The following is a 22388-nucleotide window of genomic DNA, read 5'->3' as shown; positions in this document are numbered from 1 at the left end:
TCCTAACCCCATTAGTGGTGAGCACTGAAGCTTTGGAGTATCCACCATCAGGTAACTACATGAGACTTCATCACCTCAGTTCATTGTCTTAGAAAGACAGAACCATAGAACCATAGAATTGTAGAATCATTAGGGTTGGAAAGGACCTTAAGATCATCCAGTTCCAACCCCCCTGCCATGGGCAGGGACACCTCACTCTAAACCACGTCACCCAAGGCCTTGTCCAACCTGGCCTTGAACACTGCCAGGGATGGAGCATTCACAACCTCCCTGGGCAACCCATTCTAGTGCCTCACCACCCTTACAGGAAAGAATTTCCTCCTTATATCCAATCTAAACTTCCCCTGTTTAAGTTTGAACCCGTTACCCCTTGTCCTGTCACTACAGTCCCTAATGAGGAGTCCCTCTGCAGCATCCCTACAGCAAACAATGCCAGTTACCCTTACCCTGAAGCTCATGGGCATCAACCTTCTTCAATGTATGGTTTAATAATTAAACACAACATAAAGTGAAACCTAACAGATTCCAATTAGTTATTATAGATTATTAAAGGCTGAAGGATGTTTCCTGCAAGTGTTAGAGCTACGAGCCTTCAAGCCAAACCGCATCATTATATTCTGCTGATCTGGTTTTATGCCAAAACTGAAAGAAAACCTTTATTCCAGTTTTTCTTCGTGAGGTGCCTTATGCCCTTAATAACTGAGGACTGTGTTGGAGGGAGAAGAAAAAGAGGAATGGGAACAAACAATCTGCCTTTGTTTTAATTAAATCATGGTTTTACTTTCCCCTGTTTTCCAGTTTAAAAATACTTTTGAAGCAAAACAGAAGAATGACCCATGAGGGCTTTGATGTTTGGTTAAACAACCTCTAGCGTTTAAACCCATAAATACATCTACGGAGAGTCCCTGCCAGAACTGAGCAGCAGGTCTCAATGAAGTCAATGAACTCTGGACACTAACTGGATGCCACCCCAGGAGTTATCATCACTATTCTTGGTGACCGAAGTGTTACATAAATGAATGACAAATGTGTTTTGACACAGACTAATGACTTCATAAACATGGCTAAAGCTTCTCTATCCCATAACACACTGCATTCCATCCTCCTTAAACAGCAACCAGCAAGCCTGAAATATTTCCTTTTGAGACTCCTGATCTCTGGCACTGAAGTTAACTTAAAATAGGCCACTATAAAAGTCACTAAATGCTCACATGGCAAGATGTTTCCATGCCCAAAAGGAACACGCTCTTTATTAAAAGATCCTGGGGGAAACAGTTTACCAAAAAATAGCCTGGTTTTACAAGCTGTGCTGGCAAAGACTTTAGTACAATAAATACTACAGCCAGCCACAGTCAATATGGTTCATGTGAGGTTACAGGGACCTACAAAAGCACAGAAGAATGCTTAATCCCTACTGATATTGGTGCAAGATGGAGGCAGCTCCAATAAAAAAAATCATATAGCAGCATGAAGCAAATGAATAAGTTTCAGATTGAATTATCTGCAGGAAAAGTGTGACTGAGTGCCCTGGGTTCAGCAGCAGCAGTCATTTTTCTCCTTCTCAGTAGCTGGTGCAGTGCTGTGTTTTGACTTTCAGCCTGGGAACAGCGCTGATAACACCGATGTTTTAGTTGCTGCTCAGTAATGTTTAGTCTGACCAAGGACTTTGTGAGCCTCATGCTCTGCCAGGGAGGAGGGGAAGCCAGGAGGAAGCAGAGACCGGACCTGACCCAAACTGACCAAAGAGGTATTCCATGCCACAGCACGTCATGGCCACTATAGAAACTGGGGGCAGTTACCCGGAAGGGTTAGATCACTGCTCGGTCGGGCTGGGTATCGGTCGGCGGGTGGTGAGCGGTTGTGTTCTCTTCCCTGTTATTTCCCTTACCATTATTATCATTGGTGGCGGCAGCAGCAGTGGTTTGTGTTACACCTTAGTTACTGGGCTGCTCTTATCTCAACCCATGGGGGTCACATTCTTTCCCTTCTCCTCCCCATCCCTCTGGGAGCAGGGGGGGAGGAAGTGGGGGGAGTGAGAGAGTGGCTGCGTGGTCCTGAGTTACCGGCTGGGCTTAAACCACGACACTGGGATAACTGCAGGTATGAATATGACACACGACAGATATGTAGGAACAACTTACCTGCCTCTTGTCATCCGGTGCTTTAAGGAAGAGTGCATTGATTACTGCAATGGTGTATGTCTGGATTTCTTGGTCTGTCCTGTTTGGAAGGAAATTATAAACATGAGAGAACAACTTGAGTACACACAGCTATAGAAATTGATCTTCCAGCTGCATTTCTGAAGGTAGAAATGGAGGGACTGTTTGCACCTAATGTTAACCATGTACAAGTTAAGTAATGGGTCCAGGCTGTCTCCACTATCAAGAAAGAGATGTTCCAGGCTCAGCGTTCGAGAATGGTGGAATCAATCACATCCTTAAAGCACCACTCACATATAGCGGATGCAGGAGTTGGACAGGAGGTTTCCTGTCTTTATACCACTCCTTTTTCCAAATGCTGTGCTCATCTGGGGTGGGAGGAGGGAATTCCACTGTATCAGGTGGCAGTTGAAGACACTCACCCCTGTAGATGTGGGATTAGCTGCCCAATTGTGATCTCCTGTGCCACCTTCTGATACAGGTCATGGCTATTGAGCACCATCGATTCCAGGATTGCTAGCGACCGCTGCAAGATAGAGATGTCCGAGGCGAATTTGTTCACGTAGCTTGCTATCTACAAATGCAAACAGTTGGAGGATTTACATCTTGTCATGAAAGGGAGGAAACAGAAGAAAGAAAACTGTGGACATGGCTCAAAGGCACTAGAATGAAACAAGTCTTGTCCACATAGCAGGTACCAGTGAATACCTGGCAGCAATCAACCAGGCACTGCAGACACTGCCAAAGGACAGAGTGGCACAGATTCTTCAGCTGGCACAAATCACCACAAATTGATGTGAACATTCATAGTACCAAAATCTATGCTTCAACATTACCGTGATGTCCATGATGAAACAACACTAAAGAACTGGAACAGCTGTATTCTTTTGTGAGGAAAACTTTGGAAAAGGCAAGGAGAATATTTACAGATAGCTAGGCTCAAGGCAAACGTTTCAAAAGAGAAACTGACATTTATCTCTTTGGCAAAACACAATTCCCCCCCTCCTGCCCCTTGCTGTTACCAATAAAACCGAAAGCTCTCCCCAGGTTACACATTAAAACTCTGTTGATGATCATTTATCAGCACGACTGGTTCCATAACTCTGCCCAGAGTCCAGTCTAGCTCCATGTTCATGCATTAAGAACCCTCACTTTTACTGCAAGCCACCACAGGCAAATGGCATGTTAATTAAAACCAGGCTGGCCCTCTGCTGCGTTTGAAGTGTGGCAATGACATGCTGCACACCCATCTGCAGAGCCAACACAGCTGGGCAGGAAGATGGGCAATGGAAGCTCTTCAGCACGCGGTCCAGCCCATGGACCCAGCTTCCTGGGAAGAAGCCTGCCTGGGTTTTCCTTGGATGCACCATTACCAGCACAGTCAGGATGAACAGTACCCAAGCAAGCACAGACAGACAAAAGAATGTTGTGTGACCACAGGTATTTGCTCTTTACAGCCAAGTGACAGACTGCAGTGGCCCTGCCTCACATTTGATGCACTCCTTCCAGAAAACATAAAAGCCCAAGTGCTTCTTCAGTACTCATGCTACAAGCCACTAATGTGATTATACTGTTTCTGCTTAGACCTTGGCACCGTCTTCCCTTTGGAGGTCGGAAGGCAATGCCCTATGCTTGGAAAAGCTGCCTGTAAAATCCACAGTTAACTACTGACACGTGGACAGCAAAACTGCTCCACGCTTGTGACGTTCTGAATAGCAGTGAGGGTGAGGAAGCAGAACATCCTTTCTGCAACTTGGATTGTGGATGCCAAGGAAAAAGAGACAGCTGTTTCTTCTTCTACTCTACTGCTGCACTGCTGTTTGCTCTGCTGCTTGGTTTGCATTACCCCAACAGGACCATGCTATGCTGAATCTAATGGAGCTCAGGGAGTACACTGACTTCACAGAAAATAAAGAACCAACCCATGCATGCATAGAAAGGAGGAGAAAAGCAACTTAATATTAGCCTTTTTCTACTCTGGACTTTCAGTATCTGCTGCCTGCAAGCCCTGAACCAAAGCCATATTTACATTAGCACATAATGCACATTGTGCTGCATAAAGCAAGCAGCGGTACCTCAGCAGCACTGTACTGCACTGCCTCTCTTAATGGTTACCCAGGCTTTTATTGAAGCTGCCAAGGGTCCCGAATGCTCAAAATATGGACAGTGCACGCACAGAGCAACTCTGCACTGACCACACGCTAAACCAGAGGTGCTGTGGATGCCTCCATCATCAGGCTGACCCATGGATCAGCTGTGCAGCAGGAACACAGCACATCCAGGCTGTGTCCCAACTTGTCACACTGCTCTCACCATCCTCTTCAGAAGCCCTGACATGTACGAATTAGCCTGGGTGCAGCAGCTCCTCCCCATGATGTTTCAAGTGAAGTAAACACTTCACTGGGATACAACACCTTCATCCCAGGGGCCTGCAGCACTGTTAACAGTACAGACAACTGAAACCTCAGCCTAGGACAGGCTGCCCTAGACGTAATTTATTCTTCTGACCCTGGACCATAGCATCTTCTAAGCACAAAACACAAGGTAGGAAGCTGGTTTGTGTCACAGCTATGAGATATCACACTTAATATACATGCAAAACACCCACTAGATAACTTGCATGCCAAGCTGTGCATATTCATAACCACCTTGCTGGAACATCAAGTCTGGCCAGAAGTAACAGGCTTGTCTACCCTGATAAATAAGGCATGCTCAGTTCTAGAGAGAGGAAAACTGGGTTAAAAAGAAACTCCATTACCAGACTTGAAGGAAAAGACAGACCCATCTTGAAAAGAGACAAGCAGCAACAGGAGTCCAAATCTGTGTTATTTGCTATTCTCTGCTTATTGAGCACCACGCACAGGGAGGGCTTTCAACATCCCCAAATAATCCTGCACTCATCTATCAAAACTCTACTGATAAAAGCAATGCAAACTCACAGAAACACAACCTCCCCTCCAGAAATAACCGACCTCACTGCTTTGCACTTTCGCGTGAAGACCTGTCACATGGATATGTCTTGTTCAGGCTAAAACTATTTGTTCAGCAATCTTAATATCTGCATAGCCCTACCAGGACATACATAGCCACATACAAAAGAAGTGGCTGGGTGCTCACTTTCCTATCAATTCCAAGGGAAATTAGGATCAGACTGGCTTTACACATTAAGCCTTAATGCTTTGATAAACAGGAGCTGAGCATGTGAAGTGACAGTCGATGAGAAACCCACAGTAAACTCAACTGCATCATCTGCGTTCTCTTCCTGTCCCAGCATCACTTAAAGCAGAGGACAGAATTCAAAAGCTTCAAACAAAAAACCCCAAAATTAAAATTAAAACCAACAAAAAAACCCACTCGTCCTAACAAAATTAACTGCACCACCACCAAAATACAGAGGGAAAACAGCGAAGGGAACAGATCTGATTCTCTGAGCAGGGCTGTGTTCATTATGTCACTTGTTTGGATCATTTTGATGTGAAAATGGACAGAAAAACCTGACCAAGTTCCACTCTCTGTGAAGTGCTAATGCACAGTAAAACTTTAAAGTAGGCATCTCATTTTCAAGTCAGGAATTGGAGTTGTATTTGACTACAGAAAGACCAACTGAGAGTTGTGACACACGGAGATACTCTCCCTGCTGCCAGCCCCTTCTTCTTCACGGTACTTTTTCAAGGCAGAGTAACCAATTCATCAAGGTCGAGGCTCTGCATCCCAGTTATGAAACAGTAATGATATAAATCATTCTAAGAGATATTTTAAACTATCTCAACCAATAGCTGACTTCTCCTCTTACAGGAACTAAAGACGGGAGTACCAGATTTGGATAGTGTATTTTGATACCCAGTTACCAAGACATTTTCTAAGAACTGGGCATCCAAACCCTGTACGTAACTATGGCAGCTGGAAATAAACTTTATTGTCATACGCAAGGAAAAGGTCTTGAGAGAATCTTACAAATCATAGGAAGCTTTTTCAAATGATGCTATTTTCCCTTAAGATAAGAACAAAGCTCTCCTTGACAGCGTCAATCTTTGCTTGCAGCAGTTGGAACACCAGTCTTTATGTACCCAAAGGATGGGAGAGAGACTGCATCCAATGCCAAGAGTCATTAGAAGCAGTTAGAGGTTCCCTTTGAGGTCTCCAGTTTCTACTATTCAAGAAACAAGTTCTGATGAATTCATCCCCATTCCAGCTTGGCTTCCCTTTAACACAAAACACCGCTTCAAAGGGCAGAGGCACTTGATTGCAAAGCTCCCCCTTAGCTAGCATGAACTGATCAGCTCCCTTATCCATCCTGTCAAGTACCTAAGGAAGCCCATCAGCAACCTCAAGTGCCCTGTTAAAAGCCAAGGTCAGGAAGCAAGTGAAAATAAAGCTGCAGACTGCTGCCAGAGCATGGTCCAAAGGTGCTTCTCTAGGTTTGCCCCTTGCCCACAGAGCCCCACTGAGGGCTCTGCTGTTCCCGTTCCCAACTGCACAGCAGGTCAGGACAGACCCGTGCCTCTTTCCTCTGTTTCTGTCACTCTTCGTTCTTCTTTTCCTCTCCGAACTGTCCTGTTCTTCAGCTTGCTCCCTTTCTTGCCCACCAGTGCCACTGGGGGTTCTTCCTCACCAGTTCTGCTCTTCACAAGCACTTCATGAGAATGCTTTTGTTTGTGTCTTTTGCTTTGAGCTGGCTCACTGTCCAGGGAAACCCCTGTGAGTGCCAGACAGGAGAGATGAGCACACAACCCCGTCTGCTGCAGTTGTCACACAGGGCAGAAGATGCTGATACCCTTAGGCAAAGGCAATCATTGTGAGTCACCCGCAAAGCAGACCCAATTAAACTGACTTCAGCAAGTTTCTTCATACACTTCTTAGGAGGCTCCCTTAGCAAATAAGGTGTTCTGGCTTGACCATGTATATGAAGAAGTCAGTTAAAAACACCCCTGCTATCTTCTTCACCATGGAAAGTTAACAACCATCACCATCATCTAAGACTTCAAGACTGGCAAAAAGAGAATCCAAAAACCAGGTCAATTACACTGATTTTTTTCTTACAAATAGCATCCCTCATTTTTAATGATCAAATCTGAGCTTTAATGTCTAACGTTCTCTTCATCATTAATTCTTCTCTCACCTCTGGCAACAAAAGGACACCTGTACTTCCCTTTGGTGGTAGCAATTTTCTAAACCAAATCTAAATTAAAACTCTTTGCTCTGACCCCTGCTGTTAAAATGAAGATCTCTTTGCCACAGGTTATATCCATGCCATTGCTGCTTCTGGTAGCATTTTAGTGAAGTAACTCTGATCCCTTCTGAGCCTGTAAAATCCAGTCTAACTTAAGTTGGGAGCTCAATCCGGTCTGAAAGTTCTTTGCAAGGAAGTGTGGGTTGATTTTTATCCTCCCCCCAGTAAATGAAAAGGGTTAAGTCAGTAACAAATCCTGTTAAATCTCTGTACTTACAGAGTACTCCCATGCTTCTGCTGCTTCCGTACATCTCCTACACCTAACGGAACAGATGTTGCCAGCTGTGGAAAGATCTGCTTCAAACCCACAGACCTCAGCTGCAAGATCCACGGGGGGGCAGAGCTCAACTTCATAAACGCAGCAGACAGCAGCTTCATTTCAATTTGTAAACCAATTCCTTTTTCTTCCTCCCATACCCCCAGAGGAACATTTTGGCGCTGGTTTTGTTTCAGCAAAGATGGCATTATTCCGTTTCAGCTGCATTAAACCAAAAGACTGATTTCTGTTTTAACTGCACGGCATCTGCACAGGGAGGTCGCGCTCTAACTGAGCAAGCATTTCTTGTGCAATAGGCCTAACACTGGGCTGATCCCATTTCACTCCCATTGACTGCTGTGGAAGTTGGGTCAGATCCTGCAACTACAAATATTTCTGGTTGAAACAGCGCCTGAATCACATTTCCATGTACCTTTTTGAGCAACAGCCTAAATAATGTACAGGGGGGGGGGGGGGGAAAATGAAATAGAGCACTGACTCACCCCAAAACTGTAAAGTGATAGAGAATAGAGAGAGTTCATTACCAATTTACCTTCTTAATGAATGCCACAGAGAATGTATCCCACGATACAATCCCATGATCCATCAGCTCAACAAATGCAGTCAGTGTAAAGGACAACATATCTCCAAAGCTGCAAGAGACAGGAGTCAGGAGAACATTTACCAGCAATGCAGCAGGGCAACGACCGAGGGAATAAAGCAGCAGGAAGCTTTCAGAAAGGCAGGAAAATGAAGCCAATCACAGACTAAGAGGTAGCAGAAGAGCAAGAGAGGCCGTGCAACAGACAGTCTCCAAACCAGTTTAGCATGGGCATCAAGAACAGTCACCTGGAAGGAGCACTTTGCTAAGAGAAGAACTAATTCCCAGGAGAACACCGCATGCAATGCCCAAGGAAATCAGAGTCCAAATTAAACTCCTCGCATAGGTTCAGAAGTTCAGATCTAATGGAAGAAGTGAGATTTTCTTAGCAGCTTATGGAAATGGTCCTAATTGAAGGTCATACCGAGGTGCCACATTCTGGTACCCCTGCATCAAGCAGACTGGCAGGAAGTCAGGGGAGGGTTTGTGCCTTCTTTTATAGGGAAACAAATACAGTTTTACGACTATAAATTGAGCCGCAATTTTCCACTAGTCAATGCCTCGTTTTCCTTCTTTGAACCTGAACATGCATCTCCTTTTGTTTGTCTATGGGCAACCGTGTCAAGCAAATTTCAACGCTCCCACAGCTCATCCAAACACGCAGTTCCAATTGTTTAGGCCGCTGCACTGCATTTTACACCTGTAAACTTGAGATTAAGGCATCTTGTCTGAACTCAACTGAATTCAAAGCAGGTTTAAACTCAACACAGATGATGTGCTCTAACCTGAATAGCTGCACAGGAATTCCCCAGGTTAAAAACCAGCTTTTAAAGATCAGCTTAAGCTCTATATATAACCAGGGCACCTGGCTATGTCATCAAACAGCATGAATAGTCCCAGTGATTTGAATGCAACAGCTTACCTAATAGAAAGATAAACTTCAGATTGGAACTGCAATGCTCCATGTGTTGAAAACCTGAGTCTAGCACTTGTTAAGCAATTTGGTGCTTGGTAATCCTGATTCTGCGCTTTGCTCTCCTACTGTCCTGCACCAACCTGCACAAGTAGTAAGCAAAGATCCACTCGGATGGGAGACAATTACAGCAGGTCAGGGGAATAAAGCAGAAAACCAGTTTTCATGTAGCAACTCCAACAGCCACTTGACTGGATTTGATATCATCTGTCCTTTAGGGATGTCTGAGGGTAAGACACAGCCTTTAGTAGCACCTTCATTTAAGAAAGGAGCTCTTATTCATTATAACTCCACAGATGCCCTCCACTAAAAACTACACCAGAGAGCAAGAAAAACACCATTTCTTGATAAAAAATAAAGTGCCTTTAAAACCCACACTGTAATTCTGCAAGGAATCCCTTGTTCATGTTTTGCTCAGCAAATACATGCTGTGGAAAGTTTTGGGGCTGTTTCTGTTTGCTTGGTTCCTAATGCTGCAATATTCTGTTAAGAATTAAATTAGACTTGAACTGTCATCATTCGCATTCCAGCTAACCAAGGATTTCATAACAAGACAACAATAACACCCTGCAGGAACTTTAACGAGCTCTGGTCCTGCCATTCTCCCCAGTCCATTTCTTCTGCATGCGATGCTTATCTATGAGTAAATAAATCAAACGGCACCCACTGGAAAGGCTTCCTGCTAAAAACTTGTACCCAGTTCTCATGCATCCCCATGGCACAATACTTCCCAAATACATGAAATCCTGGTATTTTAAGAAGCCGGACTAAAGGAGATGCAAAGAAAAAAGGTACAAAAAAAGATACAAAAACATTTACAAAAAAGATACAAGAAGATACAAAAAGCTAGGTCATGTAGGTTGAAAAGTAGATAAAAATACCTTGCCCAGCACTAAACTAAGCAGGTGATTTATCTCCCCTTGATCCTCTCCCATATTGTTTAAAAATGCACTTAATTAACCTGGATTTAGCCCATAAATACTCTGCTATAAACTGAACATGAAAGCTAATCCCCACTAACAACAGGTATAGTTCCGAGAGGTTACTAGAACTGTATTAAACCTGCATAGAGAGATTCACCTTCAGCAGTGGCTGGAATGCAAAGGAATTAAACTAACCTGAACTCAACAGTCTCATGTATTCTTCTCATTAAAACTACTGATGAATCCTGCCCATTAATCCAGCCTCCAACACAGCTATGGAGGGGAAACTGGGAAACGGAAAACGTTTGGTATTAACACATAAACTCCTCTCAGCAGATGTGACAATGACAGAGCCACTGGGGATGCGGGAGGTGAAAGCCCTTTTCAGCTCCCACTGGTCAGACACCCCACCAGGTGTCCCTCCAGTGACACGAGAGCAAAAGGGAGGTGAGGACTGGGACTATTCAAGCAGGAAGAAGTACTCCAACCCTATGCATTCTGCAGCACTACATACACGTACACGGTAGGTACTTTGCAAGTACACAGCTACACACGGGCACCTGCACACACGTGCGTACACCAAGCGGCACTGCAAAAGTCAAAAGCCAGGCTTAAAGGATAAAGCCTCAGGAATAGCACAGCCAGAAAGGAAAGCATCTCCAGGGTAACTAGAGCAAGATAAGGATTAAAGGATCTGGAGGGGGAAGGGAGCGGCCCTGATTCACTGTTCAGTGTTTAAACACAAGCAGATAGGTAGCAACAGACTTCCAAACAATCTATTTCAAGCCACACACACACTTAAGAGCAGCAGACAGAACAGGCGCTAGAAATGTCAAGGGAATCAAAGCTTGCTCATAAAAGTCAGAACCTTAGGGGCTGACTGACTCAAACCTCAGGGCTTCAGTCGCACAAAAAATGGCCAAAATAATGTGGCCTCCTGCTTCAGAAAGTCTTTTCAGTCTAACCCACAGCACACGGCGTGGCAGCTCAGTCAATACCAAACCCTTGCTGCTCTGGCAAAACACCTTCCTAGTCTGAAGGCGATTCCTGATGAAGGTGTCTGTCAGCACAGCAAGGGGGGAGCGAAAGGAAAGATACGCTGTGTAATTGCAATTTCCTGTCTCTCACCACCACTGACATTACAATGATCTATGCTGTCAGGGAAGCTCCTTGCACAGCCCCTCCTGAACACTGCAGGGCTCTGGCTCTCCAGTGTGGACTCCGTACACCGGGAGTCTACACACCAGCCTCTCACTTGACTTCCTAGTACCATTTCCACATCATAAACCATCTTTTTATCACGTGTGTTAAGCAATCCTCAGGTGTACATATATATGTGCATGTATATAGCTATGTCTGGTGCTTTGAAAGATGCCTAAAGCAATTTGGGTTTCTTATCAAAATACATTAATGGCACTTGAGCACCCAAATCCCCTAGATGATTTGGGGGAAGAAATAAAGCAAAAAGGGAAAAAAACCTCTCTCCGTGTTTAACACATATACCAAAAAGAGTATTTTATTACTATTGAAAGATACTTGCCTGTTTGAATGATTCTTTAAATCAGGATTAATTAGTCAGGCTCAGCTGTCATAAAAAAGCCCATATAAAGCTAAGTGGACCGTCTCACGTGTTTTATATGCTAGAAGCTGCATAAGAGAACTTGGAAATTAAGTGCTGCTTGTCTGTCACAAGCAGGATACAGCCACCAGCCCATTAGGACTAGAAGCCAAAGACAGCACGTCTTCAAAACAAACCATTTTTCACTGTCAAAACAGAACCAAAGCTGATCTCTAATTGTGCATTAGGAAGGCTGCAGAAGGGAATAACTTCGACTGGGCAGGAGGTAACAGAAGAATAGCAGCCTGGCAGCAAACGCAGTAGTTAAGGAAGCAGTTAACTCTCTTATCATGCAGCTACTGCGCTCACAGCCCAGTACTGGGCAGCTGAAAGGCCTGACATCATTGAGGCCAACATCAAAGAGTAAAACCAGCTTTTTAAAATAGAGCTGTCAAGGATAAATGGCCATGAATAAATTTAAGCAGGGCAGCAGAACGTATCTAATCATCACAGGACAAGAGCTCTGGAAAAGCCATGGGGGCAAGAACCTAAGTCTGAAATGAAGACTGATGATGCAGCAGGATGCTCAGCAAGCACCCTGTGAACAAGCACCTTTTGTATTGCTATGGCTCCTCTCCATCGCTTCTAGACTGCCTTGTTTCTTCACGTAACCTTTCCAAGGGTGAAGCTAAGCCACTATCAAATCAAATCAAAACTAGGAGCAATTTGCACCTACTTGGTGCTCAGTACAGCTGAAAAGGACTGAACAACCTGTGGGGTGGCTGCCCCTATCTTCTCATGATTACAGGAAATGCACTTAACTGCCCCGCTGTGACACAGATTCATGTATTTCTTCTATCATGCCAAGCACCACTGAAATACTTCCTTGTGGTGCAGTTTCACCCCGTTCATTACAAGTGATCAGCACAACTGATTTTAAACCCCTTGCATGCCAAAAACCTGGAATACCTTTGTAGCGGGTCTCGGGGCTTCCCTGAGCTCCAAAACGAACTCTGATTAAGCAAAACAAGCTGCAGATTTTAAACAGAACTGAAACTACTCTTGAATAAATCCGGATAACTCTTATTATGGAGTATGACTAAATCCACTTTAAGGTACATTAAGCATTTGTCTGCATGGGAAACTAGCCCGGAGGAAATATGATACACGGTTTCTTTATGAAGATGTCATTAAAATTACCTTTTCTTTTACTCCCCATCTTCTAAACTCCTGGTTTTGCTCATTTCATGGTAATTTCCTCAAAGGGACCAGCTTCTTTTAAAGGACCAGGAATAACTAACTATGCAGGAAAAACATCACTCTCCAGTCAGCATGGTTTGACTGCAGTCCAGTTCTGCAATGCAAAGGGCCATTCGTGGGAATTCTTTGTTTCAGCCAAGTATTAAACAGCATGGAATAAATAAAATCCCGAAACAGCTCAGGAACCCCTAAAACTGAAAGGGCAGAGAGAAAGAAACTCGCATTTCAGAGGAACCTCCTTCGGTGGAGGAAGCCATTAAACGAGGGCTCTCTGTGAAAATCAGGTTTTAACTAGTCAGGAGCAAGCTAAAATGAAATACGAAATACAGCATCCTGCGCATTAAAAGTAACCGGTGGTTGCTGCTACTACTTGGTTTCTTTAAGTTTCTTCAGCCAAGAAGACAGCAGGTGGAGCCTGCAAGATTTGAAAGCTTAATTTAGTTCTGTATAGGTTCTGAGGGGTTTTTCAGTAGTTCTTGTTTCATCTGACCTCTTCCCATTAACACATGCATGAGAAATAGTCAGGGTGCTCCATAAGCACACTCAGAGAGCACTAGTGCATACACTTCACTTCCAAAGTGTGCAAACAGGCCAGCTTCCAGAACCCCTGGCTTCGCATCCTGACCAACGGCTCTGGTACCTTTTTAGTACAGGTCCCAGACTCAAGAGTTTGCGATCTGAACTTTACTATTTCATGTCCTATTGATGGAAATCAAACTGCCAACCTATGTGCCCCAACGCGAACTGAAGCTTACCGGCAGGATTTAACTTCCAAAGTTAGAATAAACTTCAGTCACATACACTTTCTTTACTACTGTACCCATAGATATGCTATACCTACACTGATGGGTAAGAATCCTGTTCAAGTGGGTAATGCCTTGCTCCCAGGAGTAACCAAAAGTAGAACTATTTGTCCCAGGTTGAGTAAGCAAAAGGAGAGGAAGGATTCAAGTTTGCTGCCAAATTTATTCTTAGGAATTTACTGATTAGGTTTAAAAAGAAAAGTATCAGAACTTGGTTTCGACTTTGTGAAAGTATGATTTAGCATGGATTCAGATGGGAAGCGGCGTTTCCTGTGTGATAAACTACATCAAGCTCTAAGTGACAGATCTGTGGTTAGCTCATTAATTGCTGCTTTGCTTCCCTGGGTTTTAGCTATACTTGAGATTTCAAACTTCCAAGCCAATCAAGATACTGGAGTATCTCTTGGGGTCTCAATTTATCAAAGCCCCTGCCTGACTTGAAGCACACCGAAGATCAATTCAATGATTCAAAATCATCATCAAGGAAATAAGCATGCTTCAGAACTTTCTGATATGAGGCCCTGTACTATAGCACCGTTTGCCTTTATGCAGTTACCTGCAACAGCTGGCATTACCTGGGACCAGTGAGTAACAGGACTTCAAACTGGTACAATGAGCCATACTTTCATCTCACTAATATCGACAATCAGAACTGCCTGCTATCAGCCATGTGAGCCAGACAAATTTAAGGGGGGAATTGGGGAAACCTTTTGTTTGCTCAAATTAACACCAAAACCAAAGGAAAAGGCTGACTTCGGACACAGCTGCGGACCCTGCAGGAGTTACAGCAATGAAGCACTTAGTCCACAAGCAAAGCAAATTCATGAGAAAATCTCATCAGGCATCAGAGCAGAAAACAGAGAGGGTCAAAGACTCGCTGAATGAATAAGCAGAGCTGCATAAAGATTAGTGAAAGGGTCTGAACCCAGTCATGCAACAGAGGAGGCAGTGCGCAAGGTGAGGAGCTCATCGGGTTCTTACCAGGGCTTCATTATCTTCTGCAGTTTCTGATATCGTCTGCAAAAGTAAAACTTGCACGTGAGAAGACACGCTTTAAAACACCCGTCCCATCCTCACCTCTGCACCCACACCCCCCACACACCCGGACCCCCTTCACACAGCGCAAAGACAGCCACGCAGTAAGAGGCAGTAAATTACTAACAGGTCGCTGTGAGCAGAAACAGCTCAGTCCCGCGTAAAGAACATTCAACTTTAATTTCAGGTATTGTTCAGAATACTTGTGTGAACTTCTGTGAGGAAAAAGGAGGAAGTGAAGAAACAGTCGATAGGTGAAATACATCGGATTTCTCTATAACCTGCTTCTCTTGACCCTTAAAGCTTGCCCAGGCATCCTAAATTAGGTAAGTAAGAGAAGTCTTTGGTACAAAGCAATAAAGGTTTACACGTTAAGCAATAAAGGTTTACACGTTAAGCAATAAAGATTTACACGTTAAGCAATAAAGGTTTACACGTTAAGCACTTTCTGTCTCTATGCTGTAATATGTAGTCTGTTGCCTGAAAAAGCTTCTATTTACTTCCAGTGTCCATCATTAAGACTGATGTCACAGTTGTCAGCATGGTTGAAAGCTCTTGTGCACCTAAGACTAACGGAGACCAAAATCCTGACCTCCTGAAGTCAGGGACAGGTTTTCTTCAAAGGGAGCCAAAGAATTTCCCCTGGTTTTCTAACCACAGAGCTGCATTTACGCAGCAGCTCAAAACCGTCCTGCACCAGCTCCATATCACACCCATACAGCACATCAGTCTCATGCTAACAGAACGTGTGGTCTTACCTCTGGCTCTTTTGCTCTTAAAACTCACACACTGATGGACATGCCCAGACCCCAGGTGCTGAAGCAACCCATTAGAGAAAGGCAATGATGTGCTCAAGAATGTCACTTACTGACTCAGATTCTATAAGGCCATGCTACACACTCAACCTCCAGTGGGATGCTCTTGCTTTCCTTGTAGCTTCCAAAACACTTGGTTCCCAGTTGCTCAACATACCCCACAGGTTTCATGTTTTATTTAGGTGTTTCCTATTTTTCCCCCTTGGCGTGGTTTAAGCCCAGCCAGTAAACCAGAACCACGCAGCCGCTCGCTCACTCCCCCCTGCTCCCAGAGGGATGGGGAAGAGAATCAAAAGAATGTTAACTCCCACAGGTTGAGATAAGAGCAGTCCAGTAACTAAGGTATAACACAAACCACTGCCGCTGCCACCAATAATAATAATGGTAAGGGAAATAACAAGGGAAGAGAATACAACCGCTCACCACCCACCGACCGATACCCAGCCCGACCGAGCAGTGATCTAACCCTTCCGGGTAACTGCCCCCAGTTTATAGAGTGGGCATGACGTGCTGTGGCATGGAATACCTCTTTGGTCAGTCTGGGTCAGGTCCTGTCTCTGCTTGCTCCCGGCTTCCCCTCCTCCCTGGCAGAGCATGAGGCTCACAAAGTCCTTGGTCAGACTAAACATTACTGAGCAGCAACTAAAACATCGGTGTTATCAGCGCTGTTCCCAGGCTGAAAGTCAAAACCACAGCACTGCACCAGCTACTGAGAGGAAGAGAAATGACTGCTGCTGCTGAACCCAGGGCACCCCTTGATACACACACACTGTTGTGTCTCATCAGTGAGCCAGAAGCAATGGCATGTTGCTATATTCAGGAAACTGAAGGCCAAATACTAAGCGGGGAGAGGGAAAAGCAAATAAGCGCAGTTGAAAGCTGTAACCCACTATCACAGTTTGCAAGTTGTCCTTCAGCTAATAACTAGCTTCAGAACTACTGATTACACTATAAAGCAAGCTGAAGAAAGAGACTAGCAACAGTAAAAACAGCATCCAAGAGAAATAACTTCTTTTTATAACACCACTTAAACAAACAAGCAAACAAAAGATAAATATATCCATCTCCTCCTTAACTGCTTGTGTCTCCTAAAGCTGGTTCAGTTTTAGTTGAAAGGGCTGGCTGCAGCTCCAGGCTGGGCCGCCCACCATTCAAAAGAATGCTTCAAGGGGTCCTCCTCCTTCCTCCCTGTCCCTTTCTCACCTGGAACACTGATGCAACTCGCTCTCAGAACTAACATTTTCACCACCACCCCCTCTTTTGCTACGGCAGTAACTCCCACCTTGCATTTCACACACAAGTCATGGTGTGCCTTCTCCAGAGACCGCACTGCCTATTGACAGACTCTTTTCAAGAAGGACCAGTCTCAGGGAGGACAGCTTTTGGGCCTGGCTTGTAACCATCAGGGGAGAAAACACAGGAAGAGCATCACAGTGGTTTGAAATCCTTCACTGCCAGCTGTGAGCTGCAGTACTCCTGCCTGAAGGTAATGATGGCACAGTTTACCATGCACCCAAGCACAGACTGGGCTACAGCCTAGCTCAAATTAGAAAAGTGACATCATTTTGTTCTTAAGATTTCATGGCTTTAGCTCTTTTATGCTACAACGTCTATCTGTGCAGCCAGTAGTAACGGGCACACACAAAGCATCCTGATGAGTGCCTTGAAAAGAGGAGAAAATCACCCTCAACCTGCTGTTCGGAGCACTTCCCACTGCAGGACATCCCAGCTTCAGCACAAAGCCATTCCTGGGAAAGGAGCCTTCCATGCTGCGGCACTCATGTCTTATATACGACAAATGGGGTTTGTCATCTCCCAGATGTGTGTGGATACAAGCAACCTTCCACAGCACGTGCCAGCAAAGCTTCATAGCCTTAACATCTGCTTTGCACCCAGGTGCTTGCTTTGGCAAAGCAGCAAGTAGACTTGAAGCCTGTGCTGTGTCTGCCTGGCAAACAAGTATGGTGGTTGCAAGCTGGGAGAGCGTCAAAGGGCAGGCTGGGCTTTGGCAGAGATCTTTCACAACAGGCTACAATCAGGTGCATTTTCTCCATGACTGAGCCCAGGGATTTAAAGAACAAACATCTGAGTCCTGGAACAAAACATTTAGGCAGCAACTCTCTTAATATTTACACAGCTCTCATCCATCCTCAGTTAACTGGCAATCAGTCACCTGGAGATCAGACCATGTCCAATGCAAAAGAAAACAAATTTAGACTAATACAGAGCAATAACTGAACAGTTTAAGGCTTTCTGGTGAAGCAACACAAAGACAGCAAATTTTGACTTGAGGGGAAAAGATAACCATGCTATTAGACCAAGCATTTTCTACTACTATCACACTTTCCAAAGCAACAGATAAGAGCAGCAGTCAATCTAGGGCATCACATGTTGTTTCTTGTGCAAAAATGACTGTACAAGGACCAAGGATACCCCAAATCTAAACCACAGCTGGGGCAACACACAGTGCACAGCAAGGCTTGGCTGCTCTGGGGACAACTCAAATGTTGTCCCATAGTGGACCCACTGGAGTTATAGATGCCAAGAGGTAAAGCAGCCGCACCACCTCACTGCAAGCAATGCTTCTGAGACTGTGCTGTTTAAACTGTGGTCCTGGAAGGGGCAAAGGTGGAAGATACCCATCTTCAGCAAAGATACCACCATCAGCAAAGGTGGAAGATACTCGTACAACTGTCTTCCTCTAGAGAAAAACTGATGGGATGACAAATGAACAACCTATTATCCACGTTAGAGCTGTATTTGGCTACTGCTTTTCAGACAAACACGAGGATAGCCCATATTCTAGGTGACAGGACAGGACAACAGAGTATACACTTGCAGCTTCTGTCTGTATAAATGCTATCACACATGAGTGGAGTCAAGGAAACACTCAGGCCAGGAGGCTGAAGTAACTTAGTGGGGTGAAATGTGCAAAACGACTACGGAGTTATGCAGCAGCACCAGTCACCACAGCCCAGGGCACAGAAACGTCCTGGGAAGTTCAGAAGTGGAAGCTTCACCCTCTTCTCCTTATTTCTGCTGGCTCCTCAAATACCACACTTTGGTCTGGAGGCAAAAAAACAAGGAGAAAAATAGTTTTCCCCAGGTTGGTACTGGTCAGAACATTTGGAAATGGAAACCCACTGCTGGAACTGCTCTTTTTATCGCATTTTACAGAAGTGCCTGAGAAACAAACCCCAGTAAAACAGTCTCCTCTCCTCTCCCTGTCAGCAAGGTGTTGATACCACCACTTAGCAGGGGTCATTTAAATGCTAATGCTCTTAAGCACAGGCAAAGTAAGAAAAAGAGCCCTGCAGAAAAAGCGTGTGGGTTGGCAGGAGTGCGAGGAGCAGCGGGTCTCCCCCCTTCCCTCTGCAGATGGAATCCTTGGCGGTTCAATCTTCACACTGGGCTTTTATCTAAAACACAGCGTGTGCTATGCATCTGCACAGGGTACACGAGAAACCGGACTGGGGTGTGCTGAGACGGAGGGTGGAATCCAAGCCTGAAAACTGACGGGGAAACAAACCCAGAACAGAGAAAACCAAACCAACAAAAACGCCGCCCCACAAAGAAAACCCACTCCACCTTCTTCCTCTATGGGAACCGCACTGAGAGATGGGGCTGCAGCCCCTCCCCGTTCTGCGGTCCTTACCATCTCCCCACTGCTATAGAAGATTGCCTGATTTTACGGACTCTGTTGGAGTTTTTCCGCACAGACAGCAGTCACCCCCTCCCGACATTCCAGAAGCACTAAGAAATGAGGACTGCCTAAAACCCCGGTTGGACAAGAATCGATGCTGGCAGCAATGTCAGGTTAAGTAACCTGTGCTGCCAAGTGAAGCTTCACAGGAACGGTGGAGCCTAACAGCCCCAGCGCTGTCAAAATACAGATCATTTTCCTCCCTCCATCAGCTGGCCGCGTTTCTGCCGGATTAGCAACCTGAGCTGGATCACTGAGCAGTCAAATGAGCACTGAGGATGACCAAGAGAGGGAGCAGGCACTGCACGGCCAGCGGCCAGGAAGGGTGGAAAAGGAATTCTGTATTTAGAGGCAAAGACATAGCTGCTTAGCATTGCTCATACCGCCTGAAAACTCATTTTCCATTCACCCAATGAGTCGTGCTTACACAACTGTTTTCTGGGGCAACACCGTGAGCTCGATCAAGGAAACTGAGCCGGGTTATGGAATAGTGCATCAAAAGTAGCCTTTATCATCACTTTTAATCATCTCCATCAGTTTTCCAGTCCCGCTTGCTGGAAACAGTACTGGCAGAACTCTTCAGATGAAGCAGAACAGGAACAAGTGGCTGTGAGCAAGGGCTGCTTAAGTATTTTGACAGCACGACTGAAATACTCATCAGTCTGGGGTGGAAAAACCCATTAGCAGGTATGTGAGCAACTGTCCCAAACAGTGTGTTAAAGTCAGGCTAGCTCCAAACCAATCTGTCTTCAGTTTTCCACTGCGCTAGTATACAGAATTATCTCTGCAAGACAAGCCAGGAGCTGGAATTGCACTGAACAATACAGTCTGACCTTACAGCACGCACAACTGCCATCTCCGAGACTTCCAGCTGTACAGCGGCCAAGTCTGCGACTGCCCGTGTTCAGTGGAAGAAGATGAAGCAGACTTCTGAAGAATTCAACTTCTCCACAGCAGCAAAACCAATTCTGGTTACTGTCAGGACAGGCTTAGCACCGTCTTATTTCTTTGGCAATAACCCCTGTGTGCTCTTTCAGCCAAATGACAAGTGACAGAGACCATGATAATGCCAATAAAACACTGAAAATTCTGCATAGGAATTCCTCCTCCTTTTCCTCCCAGTCATAAGATTATTATTATTATCATCATCATTAATAATAATACTGGTAATGACAAAAATAAATTCCTTTTATTAACTCTTTGGTCAATATTTATGGCTTGTGACTTATTCTCCTTTTCTCACTTTATTAGGGAATACGAGGGTGTCTTCTGCTACATCAGAAGGACTATCCATACACCCATGGCCTTCTGAAACATTAATACAGCTCTGAGAGAACAAACTACATTATGTCAGACGAGGTAGCAAAGAAACACGATCATTTCTTCCAGTCTGGTTCCTGAATATCCCTCTTCATCAACCATTATGGTAACTAGGACCTCCTGGCATTGCTTTCCTCCTGTGGCTGTTCAGGACACTGCAGTCGGGCTGGGGAGCAGAAGCAGCACAACCTTACACTTCCCTTGCACACTGCCTGTACACACATTCAGCTCCCCTGAGCTAGGCACAAACGGGCCTTCAGACAAGAATCTCTGGAAAGGAAGACAACTGCGTGCGCACACCCGCACCCCTCTTTAGTGGTATGGATGCACAGGGTCTGAGCAACGGTTGGACATCACAGATAATAATAAAGTGGGATCAGCATTTACTTGCTCTTCATGACCTAACTTGTCTTGCAGTCGCTGCTACAATTTATAGGTCAACCAAACCATAAAACTAAACATAAAACCAGTGCTTTTTTCCCCTCTCCCTTTTCTTTTTCCCTTCAGTCAACAAGAGGCTCAGCATGCTCTGGAAGCTAGAATGAGCCTGTAGGAAAAACAAAAAAGAGCCATCTCCACCAAGAGGACTGAGGTACACGTGGCCAGTTTCTAAGACGTAGAGCATCCCTGCTGACACAGAGGCATTCAGATTGACAAGAGGCACTGTGAGCTTCACAAGGGCCCCATGCACCCTACAATCTGCTGACCACCAATCCCTATGGCTTTGTCCCAGCACACACCAGGGCTACAGTTCATGGGCTCTAAGCAGCAAGCACTCCAGATCTGGCCCAAATTATGGCAACTACACATAGCATTAAACCCACTTTTGAAAACATACATAAAAGTCAAACAAATAACCCTTTTAATTTGTTATTTTCAAAGCTATATTAACAGCAAGAAACTGGGAAGGCTATTCTCCAACACATCCTCATTTTCCTCAACATTCAGGAATGTAACATATGGAAAACTAACTAGGAAACGCTGTCCTTGTCAACTTTTTCTATGTCTGCTTCTATTCATCACCAGCAGGAATGAAGGAGAGGTAACTACAAACCCAGGAATTTACATTCTCTTTCTCTGGTCACTGTACTTTCGTAGTCATCAGTTTCACTGAAATAATGAGTAAGTAGCACAATAAATACAGCCAACTATAAATAACACACCAGCCTCTTCCTCGGTGAAAGTCACACAAAAGCTGGAGTCTTGCTTTCCAGAGGCTGCCCACTAAAACCCTCAAATTATAGCTTAAGAGCTGCCCCTAATACGAGTTCCACGTGCAAAGAAAACCTCAGAGCAACCTTACCCTGAGTACGATGGAGCTTTTAATGAGCACTGTCTGCCCCTTTGGGGGAAATAGGGAATAAAGCTTGAATTAACAGAATTCATCAGTCTCTGACACTGTGAACAGAGGCAACACTCAGCCTTGGTGCAGGATACATCAGTGCCATGGCTGGGTTGCAATGTGAGAGCAGAAACAACCACTCTCACACTATTTCACAACACAGCTGCTCTCAGGTTGTGGCTCAGTCATGCACATAGGCCAATGTAATGGTCTGGTGCCACAGAAAAGGGCTTTTCCTGCATCCACTCATGCCCACTTCCTTTCTTTGCTTCTGAAAGTCCCAAACTAACTCTGCAGAACAGAATCAGGTACTCTGCAACCGAATTAACAAGCAGGACTGGCTTTGTGAAGCATCCAGACGCTAGGACCAGCTTCAGGAAGGAAGTGGGACTGGGCTGGGGAGCAGGAAT

At 45.0% G+C, this 22388-nt stretch overlaps 1 protein-coding gene across 3 annotated transcripts in view; it reads right to left on the bottom strand.

The window, feature by feature from the left end:
• ELMO1 (engulfment and cell motility 1) overlaps window positions 1-22388 on the bottom strand; it is a 222442-nt gene that overhangs the window by 163132 nt on the left and 36922 nt on the right. For all 3 annotated transcript variants that reach the window (XM_062622332.1, XM_062622333.1, XM_062622336.1), the window contains 4 exons: window positions 14745-14780; window positions 8199-8298; window positions 2582-2733; window positions 2142-2220 (listed from right to left, as the gene is read on the bottom strand). In XM_062622332.1, coding sequence (XP_062478316.1) covers window positions 2142-2220; window positions 2582-2733; window positions 8199-8298; window positions 14745-14780 — 367 coding nt within the window. The remainder of the gene's footprint in view (window positions 1-2141; window positions 2221-2581; window positions 2734-8198; window positions 8299-14744; window positions 14781-22388) is intronic.

This window comes from Pezoporus occidentalis, unplaced genomic scaffold, assembly GCF_034315485.1.
Source record: "Pezoporus occidentalis ecotype Australia unplaced genomic scaffold, CSIRO_AGI_Poc_V1 ctg107, whole genome shotgun sequence".
Lineage (NCBI taxonomy): Eukaryota > Metazoa > Chordata > Aves > Psittaciformes > Psittacidae > Pezoporus > Pezoporus occidentalis.
The sequence above is the reverse complement of the archived record's forward strand: the minus strand, read 5'-3'. Positions and strand labels throughout refer to the sequence as shown.